The following is a 22311-nucleotide window of genomic DNA, read 5'->3' as shown; positions in this document are numbered from 1 at the left end:
AAACATGCTTCTATGGTTACCACTCAAGTAGAACAAGTGCTTAAAGCACAAGATGATTTCCTCAATGAATTAAATAATAAGAAAAAATGATAATGTTATTAGAGTTGTGACTAGAGGGGATAAAATGACTCAGGAACCTCTATATCCTGAGGGTCACCTTAAGAGAGTTGAGAAAGATTCTCAGAGAACTAATGTTGATGCACCTAGTCCTTCTAAGTAGAAGAAAAAGAAAAGTGATACGACTTTGAATGCTTCTAGTGAACCTGTTGTTGACACACCGGAGAATCCCAATGATATTTATATTTCTGATGCTGAAACACAATCTGGTAATGAACATGAACCTAGTGATAATGTTAATGATGATGTTCATGTTGATGCTCAACCTAGCAATAACAATGATGTAGAGATTGAACCTTCTGTTGATCTTGATAACCCACAATCAAAGAATCAACGTTATGCTAAGAGAGACTTCGTTGCTAGGAAGCACGGTAAAGAAAGAGAACCATGGGTTCAGAAACCCATGCCTTTTCCTTCTAAACCATCCGAGAAAAAGGATGATGAGGATTTTGAGCGCTTTGTTTGCGTATGCGTTTGACTGATATGCTTAAAATGAATCCTTATGCTAAGTATACGAAAGATATTGTTACAAATAAAAAAAAGATACCGGAAGCTGAAATTTCCACCATGTTTGCCAATTATACTTTTAAAGGTGGAATACCAAAGAAATTGGGAGATCCAGGAGTACCAACTATACCTTGCTCCATTAAAAGAAACTACGTTAAAACTGCTTTATGTGATCTTGGAGCCGGTGTTAGTGTTATGCCTCTCTCTTTATATCGTAGACTTGATTGAAATAAGTTGACACCTAGTGAAATATCTTTGCAAATGGCTGATAAATCAACTGCTATGCCTATTGGTATTTGTGAGGATGTGCCTGTTGTGGTTTGCAAACGTTACTGTTTTAACGGACTTTGTTATTCTTGATATTCCCGAGGATGAGAGTATGTCGATTATCCTTGGTAAACCCTTTTTGAATACTGCAGGGGTTGTTATTGATTTCAACAAAGGCAATGTCACTTTTCATGTTAATGGTAATAAGCATACGGTACACTTTCCGAGGAAACAAACTCAAGTCCACGGTATCAATTCTATTGGAAAATTTTCAACGATAACTATTGGAGGTTTTGAATTCCCTCTTCCTACTATCAAGAAGAAATATGATATTCTTATTGTTGGGGACATGCATATCCCTGTTGAGGTAACTTAGTGTTATTCGAAAATTATCTGGTTTCATGTTATTCGGAAAGAGTTTGTTAACAAGACTTGATCAACCTTGTTAGTGGATTCCTTTTGATGAGCATGAGATGGATGAAGTTAGAAAGCACAACTCTCTGTACCCTCCTTTTACTTTTTGTTATTTAGATTAAATAAAGAAAAAATAGTATTTTCTGTCTATTTTCTGAACTATCCTTGCAATAAAAAAATAGCCCGAAAATAAAAGTTCTCCAAATGTCCTGAAAATGATATATGAATTTTTGTAGAATATTTTAGAATTACTGGCACTGAGAACACAGCAGGGGGACCCACCATGTGGCCACGAGGTTCCAAGGCGCGCCCACCCCCTAGGGCGCGCCCCTGCCTCATGGACCCCACGTGGACCCCCTCCACTTATTCCAGCACCCACACACTTCGTCTTCCTCCAGAAAAAAATCCTCCCATAGCTCAAACCCGAGTTCTAGCTCATCTTGATGCCATTTTCGATCTCCCTGCTCAAAGCTTCATTCACAAAACTGCTTTGGGGGATTGTTCTTTGGTATGCGACTCCTCCAATGGTCTAATTATTTTTTGTTCTAGTGCTTTATTTATTGCAAATTTTTGCTGCTAAGGTGACCCTGCTCTTGAGCTTGCATGTCAAATTTATGTGGTCCAAAGTAGTTTTAATGCATGATATGGCCTCTAGGCACTTGTAGGAGTAGTTGCTATCAATCTTGTTGAGTTTGGTTTATTTTTATTTTGAGTCACTAAAAATTTCAGAAATTTTTCACAGGAAGAAAAATCTACCAAGGTGGTTCCTCAAGGAAGCAAGGACCGAGGCTTGCGATACGTGAGTCGGACGACGAACCACCGAGGGAAGCTCAAGTGCGGCCTTGTGAATGGCCGTCAGGGGGGTTTATGGTCCAGGCAGGCATCAAGGATGAATTTGATGCATATGCGTGTAATGCTGATCTTGAGGACTTCGTGTCAGATAAGTGCCGGCAATACCACTACCTAACTGATTCCTTTGTGAGGAGGTTTAAGTTTACATCCTCGCGCAATTCTCACACTGTTTTATTTGATCTTTATGATAAATCATATACATGGACCTAGAAGATTTTAATATTGCTTGTAAACTCCCGCAGTGGGGCAATGCTAGTGAACCTCGCAAATCTGAATAGAAAGACTTTCTTGCCAGTATTACTGTGGGGGAATCTAGAGAAATCACACAAGCTACCATAGGGAGCATTCATTTCCCTTCCATACATTATTTTGCTCTCTTTATTGGTAGATGCATTAACGGTAAAGATAAGGCTTGTCACATGTGCGTTCCAGATCTTAGTGTCCTCAAGAGTGCAGTATTAGGTGATAAACAATATAACTTGGGGGCCATTGTTGCACAAAGGTTGCATCACAACAGTATAAGTGGAGATTTGTTTGGTGGAATTTATGCAGCTCGTCTAGCTAGTTATCTTAATATACCCATACATGGAAATGATATGGAGTTGGCCTCCTGCTTACCTAGATTATTATGCTATGGTTCGCCATCAATTTCTTGAGAGGAACGAACAGTTCCTCTAGTACCAACTAATCTTTGTCAGACGGTGCACTGTCCATGTTTCCCTCCCTGCTCCTACTTTTTCTTTGACTTTCATGCAAAAAGGAGATATGTTATAACCAGGGAGGAAGCGAACGAATATGAGAGGAGGACGGAGGCAGCTCACCTCCAAGACGCAACTCGTCAGGCAGTGGCTGCTGCATCTCAGTACGACCCCAGCTACAACTTCGGATATCCGCCAGGCCAGCAGTGGCCATAGACCAACTTAGGCCAAAAGCCTAAGCTTGGGGAGTATGTATTTCTCACAGACATTACATTCATGTTCACACACTCACGCCAGTTGTCAGTGCTCATACTTTTTCATTGTACTATCCATGCTAGTTTATTTTCTTTTCTAGGCCTTCTTCTTGTGTGTTAGAAAAACCTTAAGAAAAATCAAACAATTAGTTGTAACTTTTAGCTAGTTTACTTTCCATGCTTGTAGTAGTAATTAAAATAAAATCCAAAAAGATTTCTCGTTCTTATTTTGCTTGTTGAGAGCTTTCCCATGTAAATAGTTTTATTTCTTTTCTTTTCCCTTGGGGGTCGAGAGGAGAGGACCCTGATGAAATTGTTGAGTGGCTCTCATATGCATTATTGTTTATTTAACCAAGAGCTCATATTACCTTGTCTTCTCCCTTGTATTAAATGCTTACAGATTCCATCTTAGTCCAATGCACGTGCATTATTATTATTATTATCCACACCGTTCGGTTGTGCAAGTGAAAGGCAATAATGACGATATATGATGGACTGACTGAGATAAGAAAAGCTGGTATGAACTCGACCTATCTTGTTTTTTCTAAATATGATTAGTTCATCATTCCTGATTCAGCCTATTATGAATGAAACATGTTTGCAATGACAAGTAGAGATTATAGTTGCTCATGCCATGCTTAATTAGCTAGGAGTTTATAATGGTTTACCTTGCGTGCCAACATGCTATTAAAATAGTTGTGATGTGGTATGATAGGGCGGTATCCTCCTTTGAACGATTTGAGTGGCTTGACTTGGCACATATTCACGCATGTAGTTGAAACAAAATCAACATAGCCTCCACGATATTTATGTTCATGGTGAATTATATCCTACTCATGCTTGCACTCAGTGTTGATTAATTTTAACGCATGTTCATGACTGTTGTCGCTCTCTAGTTGGTCGCTTCCCAGTCTCTTTCTAGCCTTCACTTGTACTAAGCGGGAATACTGCTTGTGCATCCACTTCCATAAACCCCAAAGTTATTCCATATGAGTCCACAATACCTTCCTATAAGCGGTATCTACCTGCCATTCCAAGTAAATTTGTATGTGCCAAACTCTAAACCTTTAAATGAAATTCTGTTTTGTATGCTCGAGCGGCTCATGTATCAAGTAGGGCTGTCTATATCTTCCATTCTAGGTGGGTTATTCTCAAGATGATGGACTCCGCTCATCATTCACGAGAAAATGGCTGGTAACAGGGATGCCCAGTCCCATGCTCAAACCAAAATAATTGCAAACAAAACTCCCTCAAGATTATTGTTAGTTGGAGGCACCCATTGTTTCACACAAGCCATGGATTGATGTTTGTTGGAGGTGGGGGAGTATAAACTTAACCATTTTGTTTGGGAACCACCTATAATGTGTGTAGCATGGAAGATATCGAGATCTCTTGGTTGTTATGTTGACAATGAAAGTATGCCACTCAAAATATTATTTATCTCTGTTTCAGAACTCGAGCTCTGCCACCTCTACAAATCCCTGCTTCCCTCTGCGAAGGACCTATCTATTTACTTTTATATTGAGTCATCATCCTCTTATTAAAAAGCACCAGTTGGAGAGCACCGCTGTCACGTGCATGCATTACTATTAATTTACATTGAGTATGACTGTGACAGGATCTCTTTTACCATGAATTACAATGTCTAGTCAGTCCTTGATCTTCAGGGGTGCTCTACATTTTGTTTTGCGGTCTCAGAAAGGGCTAGCGAGATACCATTTTGTTATATCATATTATGATTGTTTTGAGAAAGTGTTGTCATCCGAGATTTATTATTATTGCTTGCTAGTCTATTATGCCATTGATATGAGTAAATATGCGACCTAAATGTTATTGTGAATATGGTTAGTTCATAATCTTTGCTGAAAACTTGAATGATGGCTTTACATATTTGCAACAACAAGATCAAACAGAGTTTGTAAAAGTTTTTTCTTTATCACTTTCAGTTTGTCAACTGAATTGCTTGAGGACAATCAAAGGTTTAAACTTGGGGGAGTTGATACGTCTCCAACGTATCTACTTTTCCAAACACTTTTGACCTTGTTTTGGACTCTAACTTGGATGATTTTAATTGAACTAACCCGGACTGACGCTGTTTTCAGCAGAATTGCCATGGTGTTATTTTTGTGCAGAAATAAAAGTTCTCGGAATGACCTGAAAATCAACGGAGACACATTTTGGAATTAATAAAAAATACTGGCGAAAGAATCAATAGCAGGGGGCCCACACCCTATCCATAAGGGTGCAGGGCGCCCCCCCCCCCTGGGCGCGCCCCCTGCCTCGAGGGCTCCCTGAGGCTCCACCGACATCAACTCCAACTCTATATATTCGCGTTCGGGAGAAAAAAATTAGAGAGAAGGATTCATCGTGTTTTACAATACAGAGCCGCCGCCAAGCCCTAATCTCTCTCGGGAGGGCTGATCTGGAGTCCGTTCGGGGCTCCGGAGAGGGGAATTCGTTGCCATCGTCATCATCAACCTTCCTCCATTACCAATTTCATGATGCTCAACGCCGTGCGTGAGTAATTCCATCGTAGGCTTGTTGGACGGTGATGAGTTGGATGAGATTTACCATGTAATCGAGTTAGTTTTGTTAGGGTTTGATCCCTAGTATCCATTATGTTCTAAGATTGATGTTGCTATGACTTTGCTATGCTTAATGCTTGTCACTAGGGCCCGAGTTCCATGATTTCAGATCTGAACCTATTATGTTTTCATGAATATATGTGAGTTTTTAATCCTATTTTGCAAGTCAATAGTCACCTACTATGTGTTATGATCCGGTTATCCCGAAGTGACAATAATCGGGACCACTCCCGGTGATGACCATAGCTTGAGGAGTTTATCTATTCACTAAGTGTTAATGCTTTGGTCAGGTACTCTATTAAAAGGAGGCCTTAATATCCCTTAGTTTCCAATAGGACCCCGCTGCCACGGGAGGGTAGGACAAAAGATGTCATGCAAGTTCTTTTCCATAAGCATGTATGACTATATTTGGAATACATGCCTACATTATATTGATGAACTGGAGCTAGTTTTGTGTCACCCTATGTTATAAATGTTGCATGAGGAATCGCATCCGGCATAATCATCCATCACTGATCCATTGTCTACGAGCTTTTCGCATATTGATCTTTGCTTAGTTACTTTTCCGTTGCCACTGTTACAATCACTACAAAAACTACTACTCTTACTTTTTCCACCGTTACCGCTACTTCCATATTACTTTTCTACTAAATACTTTACTGCAGATATTAAGTCTTTCAGGTGCGGTTGAATTGACAACTCAACTGTTAATACTTGAGAATATTCTTCGGCTCCCCTTGTGTCGAATCAATAAATTTGGGTTGAATACTCTACCCTCGAAAACTGTTGCGATCCCCTATACTTGTGGGTTAACACAGTACGCTTTGAATAAAACTCTTCCAGTAAGACCCAACATTGGTTTTACCATTTGCCTAATAACAACTAAAAACTTGCATAGGGACTGGCTAGCACCCGAGGACTCTTAATCAACCCCCGGGCAATGCTCCGCATGAGTGTTGGTCCAAACTGGGCGATGTCCGGCGCCCCCTGGGCAACCAGGGTCTCAGCCAACCCGACGTCTTGCCCATCCGGTGTACCTTGAGAACGAGATACGTGCGACTCCTATCAGGCTAGGTCGGTGCATCAGGAGGTCTTGCTGGATTAGTTTTACCATTATCGAAATGTCTTGTGCACCGGGATTCCAAGTCTGATCGGAGGGTCCCGAGATGGAGGATTGTCTCCGCGGTAATGGGATTCTGAGTCTGATCGGAGGGTCCCATTAAGCTTTGCTAGTCTTGATACCCATAGTAATGGGATTGCTGAGTCCTCGTGGCTCACAGATTACTACAACAACAGTTGCAGGTACAGGTAATGCGATGATTTGACATGAGAGTGATGCTTGATTGCTTTTGGAATTCTTCTTCTTCGATCAAGGGATAGGTTCCGGGTCGGGAGAACCTGGGATTAGTAGGGTGGATGTCGTTCTTCTTTTTAGTTTGATTTCATCCGTAGTCGGATCATGCTCTTTTATATGATGGTTGCTATGTATTGATGTATTGTTATATGAATGTTGTAACTTGTGGCGAGTGTAAGCCTTTATCTTGTATTGTCATCTATTCAGTACATGGTATGTTGTAATGATATCCACCTTGCCATGCGCTCGAAATGCGGTTGTTTCCCAATCATGAATTCATCACGTGATTGGGATAAAATCGCATCTTGGGCGCTACATTGTTGCCATGAGAGTTTTGGTGGGATTTTCCTCTTGAGACGGCATAAGAGGTTTGGACGTATGTTTTTTTTTCAGATTCGTTTTCTCAAAAAGAAATATCTCCTGAACCGTGCGTCTAAATTACAAACTTTTTTTTACCATTGCATTCCTCATGCTGAGATACTTAAAATTAGACCTCATGTTAATAAATTTTGATGAACTTTTTTGACGCAACTTGTGCTCCTGAAGTCTGCTAACATATGCTTACAAATTATACTAACACATGCTTCCTAAGTAAACTAACTTGTCCTCCCATTGAGGTGAAGCACACTTGTGCTTCCAAGTGTACTAGCTTTGCGCTCCGTTGGGGGATGAAGCATAACTCTTCGCGTGAAGCATACTTGTGCTCCACATGGGAGCACGAACTATGCTCTGGATCGATGTAAAAAGAAAAAAAAGGTGAAAATGAAACAAATGGGGAAAACCAATGAAACATCGAACAAAACTCCCTAGAAAAATCAAGAAAACAAGAAAAAGAGGAAAACCAAGAAAAAAAGAAAAAAAATCCCTCCCGAGAGTGCTTTCCACACACGACATATGTCAGATGGGGATCGCTCCTCTTTGTGCATGAGAACATCCTCTGAAAAGCTCATCCAAGGCACCCTTAATTAGTTGCTCCTAAATAACAGAAGAGACTGCGTAAGTATTGATGGCCGAAAGTTAACACCCATCCCATGGATATTAATGAGCGCCCAATAAAAGGCCTCTCTTGCCACACAACACCGAGAAAGAAAAGGAGAGAAAGGATTGCTACCACAACAAGAAACCTAAAAATATTTGTTTACGAAATATAAATCAATTAGGGAGAGAGTACATTCTGGCAACTCATGAATAGTCCCTTTTACTGCACAGTTCAAACCACGTCACAAACCTCGCACAATCACAAACCGCACGTCAACACATGTGCACGCGCGCACACACAGACACACACACACAAATGGCGGCATATCACATGCAAATGCAACTAAACCATGCAAATTAGACCCCCACAAGCAACACACATTAGACAATATTAATTATTGCGGTATCCTAATCTTAATAATGCCACTACCTTACTTGACACTACTATAGTTAGTCACTCCGCCTTGGCCCTCATCAGCGAAGTGAATGTCACTGCCAGCTCTAGCGTATCTCCTTCATTTCAGTGGTGAACGGGTCGTACCACCGGAACATCTCCATCACCATGGGCCTCTCAACCGCCACCACCATGTCCTCCCCCTAGTATTGCTTGTTCCCCTCCACCAGTTGGACCACATCACATTCTTGAACACACCTCGTGCCACTGCTTGTGGCTGGTGGGCTGCTGACTCATTCTCCCGCCCTAGATGCCATATGGGAGGGTGTGGTAAACTTTTGCTCGGCATGTTGTCACAGCTACGAAGGTCTCGTCGACCCTAGTGATTCATCTCCAAAGACGGCGAGGCTCGATCTGGGTGAAAGTTGTGTTGGAACCCATTGCATTTCCATATTACAGTTTAGGGTCCTTGTAAAAGTCAAGGACTAGTCCTCAGGTACTTGTTTTTATTCGAATCCTTTTCTGATCTTTGTGATGTAAATGCCTATTAAAAAAAGTATGTGCAATCATTTATCACCAACTTTACGCTCTGTTTATAAACTCCATTATTGCATAGGCAGTGACCCAACAACTAGTGCTTGCGTTGTTGCTAAATAGCGACCGTGTAATTTGACAACCGAATTTGTTTTGACTATTAGGGCAAGAAAAGTCAACCGAATATTGTTAAGTTTTTTAACATGGAATATTGTTAAATTAGTGTATCATTCATTTCACTAAGCAAACTGTTTTGACATTAAATACTACCTTGATTTCAAAATATAAAATGTTTTGGTACGCCTAATATTCACATCAAGATAAAAGTGTAGTTTAGTGACATGTGATGTCAAAAATGAGTTGGTTTCCCCCAAAAAAGGAAAAGTGCATCGGTGCGGTTCCTGAACCAAAGTGTGAATTTTTTAAATGTTGTGTCAAAAAGGCACACTTGTGATTCTTCTAGAACACAATACAGATGTAGGCGTTCGCTTTGTAGTTGACATGAACATCTCCTCTCACTAAACACGCATCACCGAAAATCTTGAAATAAATTAAAAAATAATGCGAGCAATAGGATTTGAACCCTAGTGAGCTAAGATGCCATTTTCCTACTAACCATCCAACCATAAGTTGGTTCACACATGATCATGGTTCTGAAAGACATTTGTGGGTGCATGCCAAGAGTGAGGCTCTGTGAGATGCTACATAAAATGAGCGTGGGTAATGTGGAATGCATGCTTAAATGTATTTTAACAACAGAGGTGTGATTTCTCTCTTGTAAAATGCCGACGTACTATGTGTTTTGTCTAGTTTTCCATATGCAAGTTTGATCGCTAAATTATGGTACTAGCCCCGCCAGACAAATGATCTCTCTTTCGTGTTACTTACGGCAGAAGTGTGGATCTTCACTAGATGCCCCTCCTGGTCTCCCATTATCAAAGTCTGGTACTCCCTATGTAAAAAATATAAAAATGTTTAGATTACTACATATTTGCCAAACAAACATAAACAAGGAAGAGAGTGCATCCTCGCAAATCATGAATGTAAATAAAGCTTTTTATAAGACAGTTCAAACGATCACACCTCAAAGAACTTTACATAATTGCCAACACACGCACATCACATGCAATTCCAAATTAAAAGCCAAATCATGCAGATTTGACCAGAGATGCAACAAACATCCGACCAGTAGCACGATGATTGTGGTAGCGCTGCCGCCATTTGGCACTATACCAGTACAGTAGTGCTTTACTATAGGTCACTCTGGCTTGTGCTCTGGATCGATGTAAAAAGAAAAAAAGGTGGCAAACGAAACAAACTGGGAAAACCAATGAAACATTGAACAAAACCCCCTAGAAAAATCAAGAAAAGAAGAAAAAAGGAGGAAAACCAAGAAAATATGGAGCAAAAACTCTCGCCCGAGAGTGCTTTCCACACATGACATGTGTCAGATGGGGAGTGCTCCTCTTTGTGCATGAGAACACCCTCTGAAAAGCTCATCCAAGGCACCCTTAATTAGTTGCTCCCAAATAACTTAAGACACTGCGTAAATATTGATGGCCGAAAGTTAACACCCAGCCCAAGGATATTAATGAGCGCCCGATAAAAGGCCTCTCTTGCCACACAACACCAAGAAAGAAAAAGAGAAAAAAAGGATTGCTACCACAATAGGAAACCTAACAATATTTGTTTACGAAATATAAATCAATTAGGGAGAGAGTACATCCTGGCAACTCATGAATCCACCCTTTTATTGCATAGTTCAAACCACATCCCAAACCTCACACAACAAACCGCACGTCAACACATACGCACGCGCGCGCACACACATAAGTGGCAGCACATCACATGCAAATGCAACTAAACCATGCAAATTAGACCCCCACAGGCAACACACATTAGATGGTACTAATTATTGCGGCATCCTAATCTTAATAATGCCACCACCTTACTTGACACTATTATAGTTAGTCACTCTGCCTTGGCCCTCATCAGCGAAGTGAATGTCACTGCCAGCTCTAGCGTATCTCCTTCATTTCAGTGGCGAACGCATCGTACCACCGGAACATCTCCATCACCATGGGCCTCTCAATCGCCACCACCATGTCCTTCCCTTAGTATTGCTTGTTCCCCTCCGCCGGCTCGCTGTTTTCGGCCAGTTCGACTACATCACATTCTTGAACACACCCTGTGCCACTGCTTGTGTTTGGTGGGCTACTGACTCATTCTCCCGCCCTAGATGTCGTATGGGAGGGTGTGGTAATCTTTTGCTCGGCATGTTGTCACAGCTACGAAGGTCTCGTCGACCCAAGTGATTCATCTCCAACGACGGTGAGGCTCGATCTGGGTGAAAGTTGTGTTTGAACCCATTGCATTTCCAAATTAAAGTTTAGGGTCCTTGTAAAAGTCTCGGACTTACTCCTCATGTACTTGTTTTTATTCGAATCCTTTTCTGATCTTTGTGATGTAAATGCCTATTAAAAAAAAGTATGTCCAATCATTTTATCACCAACTTTACGCCGTCTTTAGAAACTCCATTACTGGATAGGCAGCGACACAACAACTAGTGCTTGTAGTTGCTAAATAGCGACCGTGTAACTTGATAGCCGAATTTGTTTTGACTATTATTAGCGCAAGAAAAGTCAACCGAATATTATTAAATTAGTGTATCATGCATTTCACTATGCACACTGTTTTGCCATCAAATACTACCTCCATTTCAAAATATAAAATGTTTTGATAGGTCTAATATTCACAGCTACAGCTAAAAGTGTAGTCAGTGACATGTGATGTCAAAAAGTGCGTTGGTTTCCCCCCGAGAAAGAAAAGTGCGTTGATGTGGTTCCTGAACCGAAGTGTGAATTTGTGAAATGTTGTGTCAAAAAGGCACACTCGTGGTTCTTTTTTTTAGAAGACAATACATACGACATATCATCTTGAGATTGACGAAATCACTACAAACGCTTCGTAGTCGATGGGACCGTCTCATCCCACTAAACGTGCATTGCCGAAAATCCTAAAATAAGTCCAAAAATAATATGAGCCACAGTTTGATATCACTGTCCTCCTAACCATCCAACCACAGTTTGTTTTGGGCATAGTCATGGTTCTGGAAGACATTTATGGTTGCATGCAAAGAGTGAGGCTTTGTGAGATGCTACGTAAAACAAGAGTGGGTAATGTGGAATGCATGCTTATAAATGTGTTTTAACAATAGAGGTGTGGTTTCTCTCTTGTAAAATGTCAACGTACTCTGCGTTTGGTCTAGTTTTCCATATGCAAGTTTGATCGCTAAATTATGGTACTAGCCCCGCTAGACAAATGATCTCTCTTTCCTGTTACTTATGACAGAAGTGTGGATCTTCACTCGATGCCCCTCCCGGTCTCCCATCATCAAAGTCTAGTACTCCCTCCATAAACAAATATACTCCATAAGAATAGTTTAGATCACTACATATTTATTACCAAACAAAAATAAATAAGGAAGAGAGTGCATCCTCGCAAATCATGAATGTAAATAGAGCTTTTTTATTGGTAGACAGTTCAAACGATCACACCCCCAAAGAACTTTACATAATCGCCAACACACGCACATCACATGCAATTCCAAACTAAAAGCCAAATCATGCAGATTTGACCAGAGATGCAACAGACATCCGGCCAGTAGCACTAGCAATTATTGTGGATTGGGGCAGCGCTGCCGCCACTTGGCACCGGCTGCACTATAGTAGGACAGTACTGCTCTGCTATAGGTCACTCCGCCTTGGCGCTGGTCAGCGAAGTGAACGTCACCACCGGCTCCAGCGGCATCTCCTTCACGTCGGCGGTGAATGTGTCGTACCGCCGGAACAGCTCCGCCACCATCAGCCTCCCGACCGCCACCACCATGTCCTTCCCGGGGCACTGCTTGTTCCCCTCCGCCGGCTCGCTGTTCTCCGGCCCGTTCGACCAAATCACGTTCCCGAGCAGCCGCCCTTCGCCGCCCACGAACCGGTCAGGGACGAACTCGCCGGCCTGCTTGAACACGCGCTCGTCGCGGGTCGCCAGAGGCTGGTACCCGAAGAGCATCTCGCCCTTGCGCACCTGGTAGGCGGCGTCGTGGCTCTCGACCACCAGGTCCTGGCGCGCGCGGCCGTACTGAAACTCCACCGGCGGGTTCATGCGCAGCGCCTCCCACACCACCGACTTCACCAGCGGCATCTTGTCGACGGCGGACACGGTGATGTCGCTGCCGTTGGGCACGGCGGCGCGGACCTCGCTGGCGAGCCTGGCGTGCAGAGCCGGGCCGGCGCGGGCTAGCCACTTGATGACGTGCGGCAGGAAGATCTTGAAGCCTCCGTAGGCGTTGAAGATGGCGGTGAAGACTAGGTTGTGGAGGAGCTCGTCGCGTGAGATGCCGGACTGCGCCTTGTCAGCGTCGTTGAGGAAGCCGGCGGCAGCTTCGGCGAAGTACGCTGTCAGGTCGGCGTAGTCACGGCGAACCAGCAACGGCGGCAGGCGGAAGGTGTGGAGAAGGAGATCCTCGAGCAGCCACGGCTTGATGATCTTACTCGCGAGCGGGTGCAGCTGCACGCCGAGCCACTTGATGGCCTTGGTCACGGCGCCGTCGCCCATGGCCTTGCTCGGCGGCGTGCCGCCGAACAGCGCGGAGCAGGTGAAGTCGAACATGTGGTGCTCGTTGAGCTTGTTGAACTGAACGGGGCCGTCGCCGAGGCCGGCGTCGGCGGCGTCGAATACGGCGCCGAAGGCGATGCGGAAGACCGGCGCGACGTGGTGCATCCGCGCGGCGGCGAGGCTGATCATGACGCGCTTTAGCGCGGCATGGCGGGGGTCGGCAGCGTCGAGGAAGGCGAGCGGGCGGTAGCCGCCGAAGAGCGCGAGGGAGGGCATGAAGGTCCCGTCGAGTGTGTCGGTCTTGTCGACCTTGGCGTCGTCGAGGAGCACGCTGAAGCTGCGCGCGTCGAGGAAGGCAACGACGCGGGAGTCGGCGGTGATGAACGGCCCGGGGGGCATGTTGACGCGCAGCACGGTGGCGCCGCCGTTCCGGGCGATGCGGGAGCGGAAGTACTCCTCCGCGCCCTGGAAGTAGTAGTAGTCAAGGCGGTCGCGCAGCGGCGACAAGAAGGGAACGCCGTAGCCGCCCGGGACCTCCCGGACGGGGAGCCCCGACGGCGATAGCTTGGCATCCTCATTGTCGCTGCCGGAGCTGTTGGCTACCTTGGACGTCATGGCAGGGTGAGCAAGCGCCAGTCTATCACCAAATGCAATGCTCAGCTCTCTGTAGCTGGTCTTGGAGAGTGACCAGCTCTTCTGCATTATATAGAAAAGAGGTACGTACATACACAGTGCTCAAGGGCCAAGGCATCCGCATGTTGTGCCAAAAAAACGAGAGAGGTGTTGGCACGCAAGGGTTCCTTTGCGCTGTGCCACCAAATCTACCTTACCAATTATTTGGCCGTGTCCAACATATTGGTTCTTGTTTCGATGACTGCCAACGTTTTAGCATGGGCTAATGCTTATATGAAGCATCACCAACAGCCGCGCAACAAGCCGCGCGTTAAAAGGCGTTTACAGTACTGGAATAGGCAGTTTTTACGTGCCGCGAGACACTGGCTCCAGCTACCACTGCAAAAAATTACGCGCGCCGCTCCAGCAGACGCGCTAAACTACAGCGCGCGAGCAGCCGCGCTTGCAATATGTTTATTTTAAAGACAATATGTTGATATTTCAAACATCAAAACAAGACATAGCATAGTTTAAAATCACCAAACCAAGTTCATGACATAAAAGTTTAAAATCATGCCACATCACATTATCATCCAACCAAGTTCAAATCAACCAACCAAGTTCATGACATAAAAGTTCACACAAACAAATGGCGGATCGAGTCTTCACGACGATGAGGACTTTGCTTAGTGATTCATGACTCGTGGCAGCGGCATCGGCAAGTGGGGGCGGCAGCACAAGCGGAGTACTGGGTCTTAACTTTCAGGGTGAAAACCCAAGGTCTGGCCTTAATTGGTTGTGACTGGTAATGGCCTTGTTGAAGGCATTGTTTTGAGAACGCGAATCTTCTCCAGGATGAAAACCTAAGATTTAGGATTGGATGATGACGGTGCTTCTGCACTGTTTCCTTCTTGGAGGCATCACTTTTGGAAAACTAGGACTTCGGGTGTTGTCTAGGCGGTGGTTCGTGATGTAGCTACGAGTAATTGATCACTGTTGTTGGATCTTTTTTCTTCTTCTTCTTCTTATTGTTTTTGGCTATGTGCATCCGCAGTCTCTTTACGATATTGCATTGTTGCAGAGGCCGGGTGTAATTGGTATCTCCGCGATATTAACATATTGCCTTTGTCGAAAAAATGTCGCATCCTCATCTTCGTCCTCCTCTTCCTTCTATTCTTCATCCTCATCCAAAGACGATTCTTTCTCCTCCTCTTCATTGTGTCGTGTCGCATCATCATAGGGAGCTCGGAAGGTGTTGGCAAGATCTTCAATGGCATCATGCAAAGGTATATGAGGCACAACGAAAGATATGCGTCCACCCATGTCACCCGAAGGTGCTCCCATGCCTCCCATGAGAGACGCAAAACTCATGCCTCCCATGGTAGCTCCGAAGCCACCAATGCCTCTCATGCCGCCCATGGTAGCTCCGAAGCCACCCATGCCACCCATGGTAGCTCTGAAGCCACCCATGCCTCCCATGGTAGCCATGCCGACCATGCCACCCATGCCTCCCATGGCCATGGCTTTTTTTGGATCAAGACTTCTTCACGCGCAAGATTGACGTACTCTTTCTGCTTCTCATCGATGTGTCCATAAAAAACAAGTACTTCTCCGATTCCAACAATCTAGTTTTCTCCTCCATGGCCAATTTTTTCTCTTCCAATTCCACCTTCCTCTCCTCGGCCGCCAACCTCCTCTTCTCGGCAGCCACATCTTGGTTCCTTGCCATCTTCCTCACCTCGTTCGCTTCCTTTCTTGCGTTCACAATAGCTTACATAGCATTTTTAGCTCATCATCTCCTTTCCTCTTTTTCTTTTCCTTTCCGTCTTTCTTGCATCCATTTGGTCTTTTTGGCCTGGAGTACGCAACTGAGTTTGGTGTAGGGCTTCTCTTGCCGTCATCACTTGATGCCTCCTCCTCGTCGTCATCCAAATCAATAGTTCGCTTGCGTTTGTTGCTCTCCTCATCGACACCTTCACGGGGCTTCCATTTCTCATCATCCTTCAACGCATCATATCAATGAGGCAAGGTAAATGGTCTCCCTTTCTTGATCTTCCCTTTCTTGGTCTTCTTCTCCTCTCCTTGAAATAAGTTTTGTGCAATAGTGAGCTACAAACAAAAGAACAAGTTAGCACTTGAAACACCAAGAAGAAGCATGAACATGGAAGAATCGTGAAAGAAATGGCACTTACCCTATTTCTATCATTAGTGCCACTTGTGTTTAACGTGTTAACCACCTTAAGTGCTGCCGCCCACCTTTGACAATCTTTGTTGATTGTCGACCACTGGGAGCGAAGAGATCATTCTGTGCGGTCAATTCCACTTCTGTTGTGTAAATCAAAGTGCTCCTTCATACGGATCCAATATGCATATCTACTTTGGTCCCCTCCAACGGTGGCATCCCCAGACACTTGCAACCATGTATTGCATATCAAGATGTCTTCGTCGATCGTGTAGTTGCCCGCTCTTTCTTTCGGTGCATCGACGATACCCTCACCATCCTCGTCCACCTCAAACTCATGATCATCGAAATGCACATAATTGCTTTGAGACCAATGAGAATTGTTGGAGCCGACACCCATAGTTGACATATATGTCTCATCATTGAAACTACAAAGTATATAAAACAAAACAAATAAGCTATCCATATGCATTCAAAAAACAATAACGAAAAAAGTGGGCCAAATTTTACCTTGTGGGCATTTCATCGAACACCTTGTGCGCATCGGCCGCCGGCACAACAAGCGAGCTCGCCGGTGCTTCGGTCGCCGCCGCATCTGTCGCACGCCCTGCAAGTTTCTTCTTCGGCCGCCTAGAGGAGCCATCTGCCGCCTTGTTCTTCTTCCCGGACACCTTGCCCGCCTTCGCCACCGCCACATTTGGGAGCTTGGAGAGAGGGGCACGTGGCTTCACGGCGGACGCCGGCGCGACGCCACTCGCCACCCAGGTCATCCGTGGCGCCATGAAAAGGCTGCGCACAAGACTGGTGCCTGGAGGAACACCGCCGAAGGCGAAGCCAAAGCTCCCCGCGCTAGGGTTTGCGCCGGCGGCGGCGGAGGGGTCGCAGGTGTAGGAAGGGGTGAGGGGGATGTTGGCGCGGCCGTCCATCAGGAGAATTTGCCGGCGGCGGCACGGGCGGAGCGAACGCGACGTGGCCGGAGAGGGTGCGGCGCGGGCGCTCGAGTGTGCAGCACGCGGGAGCGAGCACACGAAATAAGCGGCGCGCGACGCCGTTTTGCCCGATGCGCTGAACAACTTATGCCGCGCACGCGTTTTTTGCGCCTCCGCTGAAGCGCCCGGAGCGGCTGTGCGCACAAAAAACTGTATTTTTTCAGCGCGGCACTTATATCACGCGGTTGTTGGAGATGCTCTGAGACCGGCAAAGCAAAATATCAACTAAGTAAAATTTAGCGAACTAATTGTTGGTATGGAAAATTTAGACACAAACAAAAATATAGGAACTCAGGGCCTCGAGCAATGGCTCATAGTGTATTAGATTCCGTAAAGTCTTGCCAATGTGTATCTGTTCTAAAAGGATTCTAATAAATTAAGTTTACTTTAATATGGGTTTTATTTGAGCATCCTCCTCTCTCACCTCACTAGCAACTATAGCCGGACTTTGCAAATCCGCTCCCTTAAACATCCGAGGATGTGCCCGTGATCGGTCATCCCTTAAATGTCTGCTTCCACAATCAGATACCTCACTTAGCAAATCCTTAAAGAGTAAAATGCATCTGCGGTTATTGAACTTGTGTCGAAAGCTCACTTTGGTCACCGTATTTAAGAATATGGTCAATACGGTTATTATATACGACTTGAGATGATTATACGATCACTGGCTTATCATATAACTTCGTATTTTACTCTATTGACTGGTCAAACATCACAACACCCTCTCTCTACCTATGCGGGTCCCACCTGTTAGTGGGCAAGAAAAAATAAGGATGACTGGAGAATCACACCAGTGATACTCTACCGATGCCCACGTACGCTAACCTATGTGGCTCTCTTCTACACAACTTTGTGTTAAATTCGTAGAGTGCTACGGTTATTTCTTTTTTGAGGATGAACGTTATGGTTATTTAATTAACACGCACACAATACACTTTCACACAACACACTTACATGCATGCACGCACCACTTTTGCAGCCGCCGTCCCGTCAAAAACCGTACGCCGACCGCAATGAGATGAGAAATTGTTGGACTACTTAGACAACACGAGTTCGAGACGTGACATCGTAATGTCGCAGCTCTTCGTCAGTGTCTAAGGGAGTCCTGGATTAGGGGGTCTTCGGACAGCCAGACTATATCTTTTGGCCGGACTGTTGGACTATGAAGATACAAGATTGAAGACTTCGTCCCGTGTCCGGATGGGACTTTCCTTGGCGTGGAAGGCAAGTTTGGCAATACGGATATGTAGATCTCCTCCCTTGTAACCGACTCTGTGTAATCCTCGCCCCCTCCGGTGTCTATATAAACCGGATGGTTTAGTCCGTAGGACAACAACAATCATACCATAGGCTAGCTTCTAGGGTTTAGCCTCTACGATCTCATGGTAGATCAATTCTTGTAATACTTATATCATCAAGATCAATCAAGCGGGACGTAGGGTATTATCTCCATCAAGAGGGCCCGAATCTGGGTAAACATCGTGTCCCCTGCCTCCTGTTACCATCCGCCTTAGACGCACAGTTTGGGACCCCCTACCCGAGATCCGCCGGTTTTGACACCGACATTGGTTCTTTCATTGAGAGTTCCACTGTGCCATCACCATAAGGCTTGATGGCTCCTTCGATCATCGATAACGATGCGGTCCAGGGTGAGGTTTTCCTACCCGGACAGATCTTCGTATTCGGCGGCTTCGCACTGCGGGCCAACTCGCTTGGCCATCTGGAGCAGATCGAGAGCTACGCCCCTGGCCATCAGGTCAGGTTCAGAAACTTAAACTACACTGCCGACATCCGCGGAGACTTGATCTTCGACGGATTCGATCCCATGTCAGGTGCGTCGCACAATCACGGCGAGCATGACGTAACTCTGTCGTCGGACAGTGTTCGGGAGATCACACCTGCAACTACTCCGGTCCTCAATCTGGAGCAAATTGCGCCATCCGAGGACAGAGGGATAGACCCCGCCACGGAGGCCGCACTCTCAGTGGCGATGGATCCGGATACTGACTTGACCCCTTACTAGAGCCGTTTGCCGAACCACTGGATTCGTCTCTGGCCACGGACTCTGGGCCGCCTGCATCCGTGCCTATCGAATCGATTGGGCGCCGATCATGGAGTTCACCTCCGTGGATATCTTTCAGCACTTGCCTTTCGGCGACGTGCTAATTTCATTAAGGTCTCTCTCCTTGTCAGGAGAACCTTGGCCGAATTATGTCCGGCTAGAATGGGAGGCGGATGACGAAAAAATTCGCTTCCCACCCACCACCCACTTAGTAGCCACTGTGACGATTTAACCAATATGCTCGACTTCGACTCCGAAAACATCGACAGTATGGACGACGATGCAGGAGATGAACACGAACCACCGCCCACAGGGCGCTGGACCGCCACCTCATCATATGATATATACATGGTGGACACCCCCAAAGAAGGCAATGGCGACGAGACAGGGGAGGATGACCCCTCCACGAAGCAACCCAAGCGCCGACATCAGCGGCGCCGCTCTAAGTCCCGCCATAGCAAAAGTAGTGATACAGGCACAAGAGACAATAACACTCCGGATAGTGCCGAAGACGACAACAAACCCCTCCAGCACGATTTAGATCGGGAGGGTGAACAAGCTAGCCCTCCAGAGCGGGCAACTGTTGGAGAATCGGAGGAGGACAATTACATGCCTCTCTCCGAAGACGAGGTGAGCCTCGGCGACGAAGAATTTTTCATGCCTGAGGATCCCGTCGAATAGGAGCGCTTCAAGCACCGGCTTATGGCCACAGCAAATAGCTTGAAGAAAAAGCAACAACAGCTTCAAGCTAATCAAAATCTGCTAGCAGACAGATGGACCGAAGTCCTTACAGCCGAGGAATACGAACTCGAGCGCCCGTCCAAGAGTTACCCAAAGCGCAGGTTGCTACGTCACCTCGAGGAGGAAGTATTGGAACCTACATCACTAGTGTACGATGCGGCTGACCGGCCACCTCGTGGCCAAGACAGAGAGGTATTTCAGCCCGAAGTCTAGCTCGCACCCCACCACCAATTAAACAAAAATACCAAGGCCCGGGGAAACACGCGGGACCTGCAAGACGTATTGGAAAACAAGGCAAAACATGCAAGATCGATCTATGGATCACGGGGACACGCACCACCATGCGACGATGATCGTCACGCCGGATACACTCAAAGCAAATTCGGCCGAGCCGAACACGGCAGACAAGACTCGTATAAGCCGCGTCGTAGTATAGACCGGCACAAAGGTGCCGCACACCCCTTATGCTTCACTGATAGTAATGGATCACGAGTTCCCAGAAGGGTTTAAACCCGTAAACATTGAATCATATGATGGTACCACGGACCCCACGGTATGGATAGAAGACTTCTTCCTCCACATTCACATGGCCCGCGGGAATGACCTACATGCCATCAAATATATCCCGCTAAAACTCAAAGGGCCGGCTCGGCATTGGCTCAATAGCTTGCCGGCAAACTCCATTGGAAGTTGGGAGAACCTGGCAGAGGCATTCCTGGACAATTTCCAGGGCACTTATGTGCGATCGTCGGACACTGACGATTTAAGTCATATAATTCAGCAGCCAGGGGAATCGGCCAGAAAATTCTAGACCCGGTTCCTAACCAAGAAGAATCAAATTGTCGACTGTCTGGATGCAGAGGCCTTAGCGGCATTTAAGCATAATATCTGTGATGAATGGCTCGCCCGGCACCTCGGCCAAGAGAAGCCAAAATCCATGGCAGCCCTCACGACACTTATGACCCGCTTTTGTGCGGGCGAAGATAGCTGGTTGGCTCGTAGTACCAATACAACAAGCAAACCTGGCATATCAGAAGCCAGGGATAGCAACGGCAAACCACGACGCAACAAACACAAGCGCCGCAAATATGGTGAAAACGCCGCAAATACGGCAATTAATGCCGGGTTCAGGGGCTCAAAGTCCGGTTAGCAGAAAGGGCCACCCAAAAATAAAAATCTGGGTCCATCTAGTCTAGACCACATACTCGATCGCCAATGCCAAATTCATGGCACCCCAGAAATGCCAGCCACCCATACCAACAGAGAATGCTGGGTCTTCAAACAAGCCGACAGGGCAGGCGCCAAAGACGAAGAGGGGTCTCAAAGCGACGATAGCGATGAAGAGCTCAGATCAACGAACACAGGAGGGTAAAAGTCCCCCCCCCCCATATTCAATCGGTGAATGTGGTAAATACCACCGAAATTGCCAACTCGGACCAGATATGCACCCTTAGGGATGGCGACTCAACGGAACCAGCCGTCCCACAATACAAACTAGGGCCGGTCACCTTCAACCGCATGGATCGTCCGGTTAACGTAAATCAGGGCAATCCGGCCACACTAATCCTCGACCCAATAGTAGATGGGTTCCACCTCACTCAAGTCCTTATGGATGGAGGTAGCAATTTAAATTTGCTTTACCAGGACACAGTGCGCAAGATGGGCATCGATCATTCAGCGACCAAACCCACTAAAGCCACTTTTAGAGGCATCATACCAGGTATGGAGGTTAGCTGTACAGGCTCCATTGCCCTTGAGGTAATCTTCGGATCACCAGAAAACTACCGTATCGAAGAGTTAATCTTCGAAATCGCCCCTTTTCGCAGTGACTATCAAGGACTGCTCAGGCGAACCACGTTCGCTCTATTCAACGCGGTGCCACGTTATGCCTACCGTAAGCTCAAGATGCCCGGTACACGCGGCATCATAACGATTCATGGCAAGGCCGAACCTTCCATCGGCACCAATAAGTACACCACTGCCTTAGCAGCAGAAACAACGAGCATCACCTTGCAGCCGAACCTCGAGTCGACGTCCAGGCTCCCGGACACCGTCAAGGGGCTCCGAACTACTTCGCGAAAGAATACTCCGGCTCGCCAGGAGTTCAACTTAACACTCCGGCGAAGGTCATGATAGGCCGAACTCAGCGGTTCAACC

The 22311-nt window shown here is 46.0% G+C and overlaps 1 protein-coding gene across 1 annotated transcript; it reads right to left on the bottom strand.

Moving 5' to 3' along the window:
* Positions 1–12462: 12462 nt before the first annotated feature.
* Positions 12463–14285, bottom strand: LOC125515912 (allene oxide synthase 4-like). The gene has a single exon (XM_048681399.2). The coding sequence runs from the start codon at positions 14268–14270 to the stop codon at positions 12708–12710; it is 1563 nt and encodes a 520-aa protein (XP_048537356.2). The 5' UTR covers positions 14271–14285; the 3' UTR covers positions 12463–12707.
* Between the last annotated feature and the right edge of the window lie 8026 nt (positions 14286–22311).

This window comes from Triticum urartu, chromosome 6A (assembly GCF_056163025.1).
Source record: "Triticum urartu cultivar PI428250 chromosome 6A, HENAU_Tu73, whole genome shotgun sequence".
NCBI lineage: Eukaryota > Viridiplantae > Streptophyta > Magnoliopsida > Poales > Poaceae > Triticum > Triticum urartu.
This window is presented reverse-complemented; position numbering and strand designations above follow the sequence as displayed.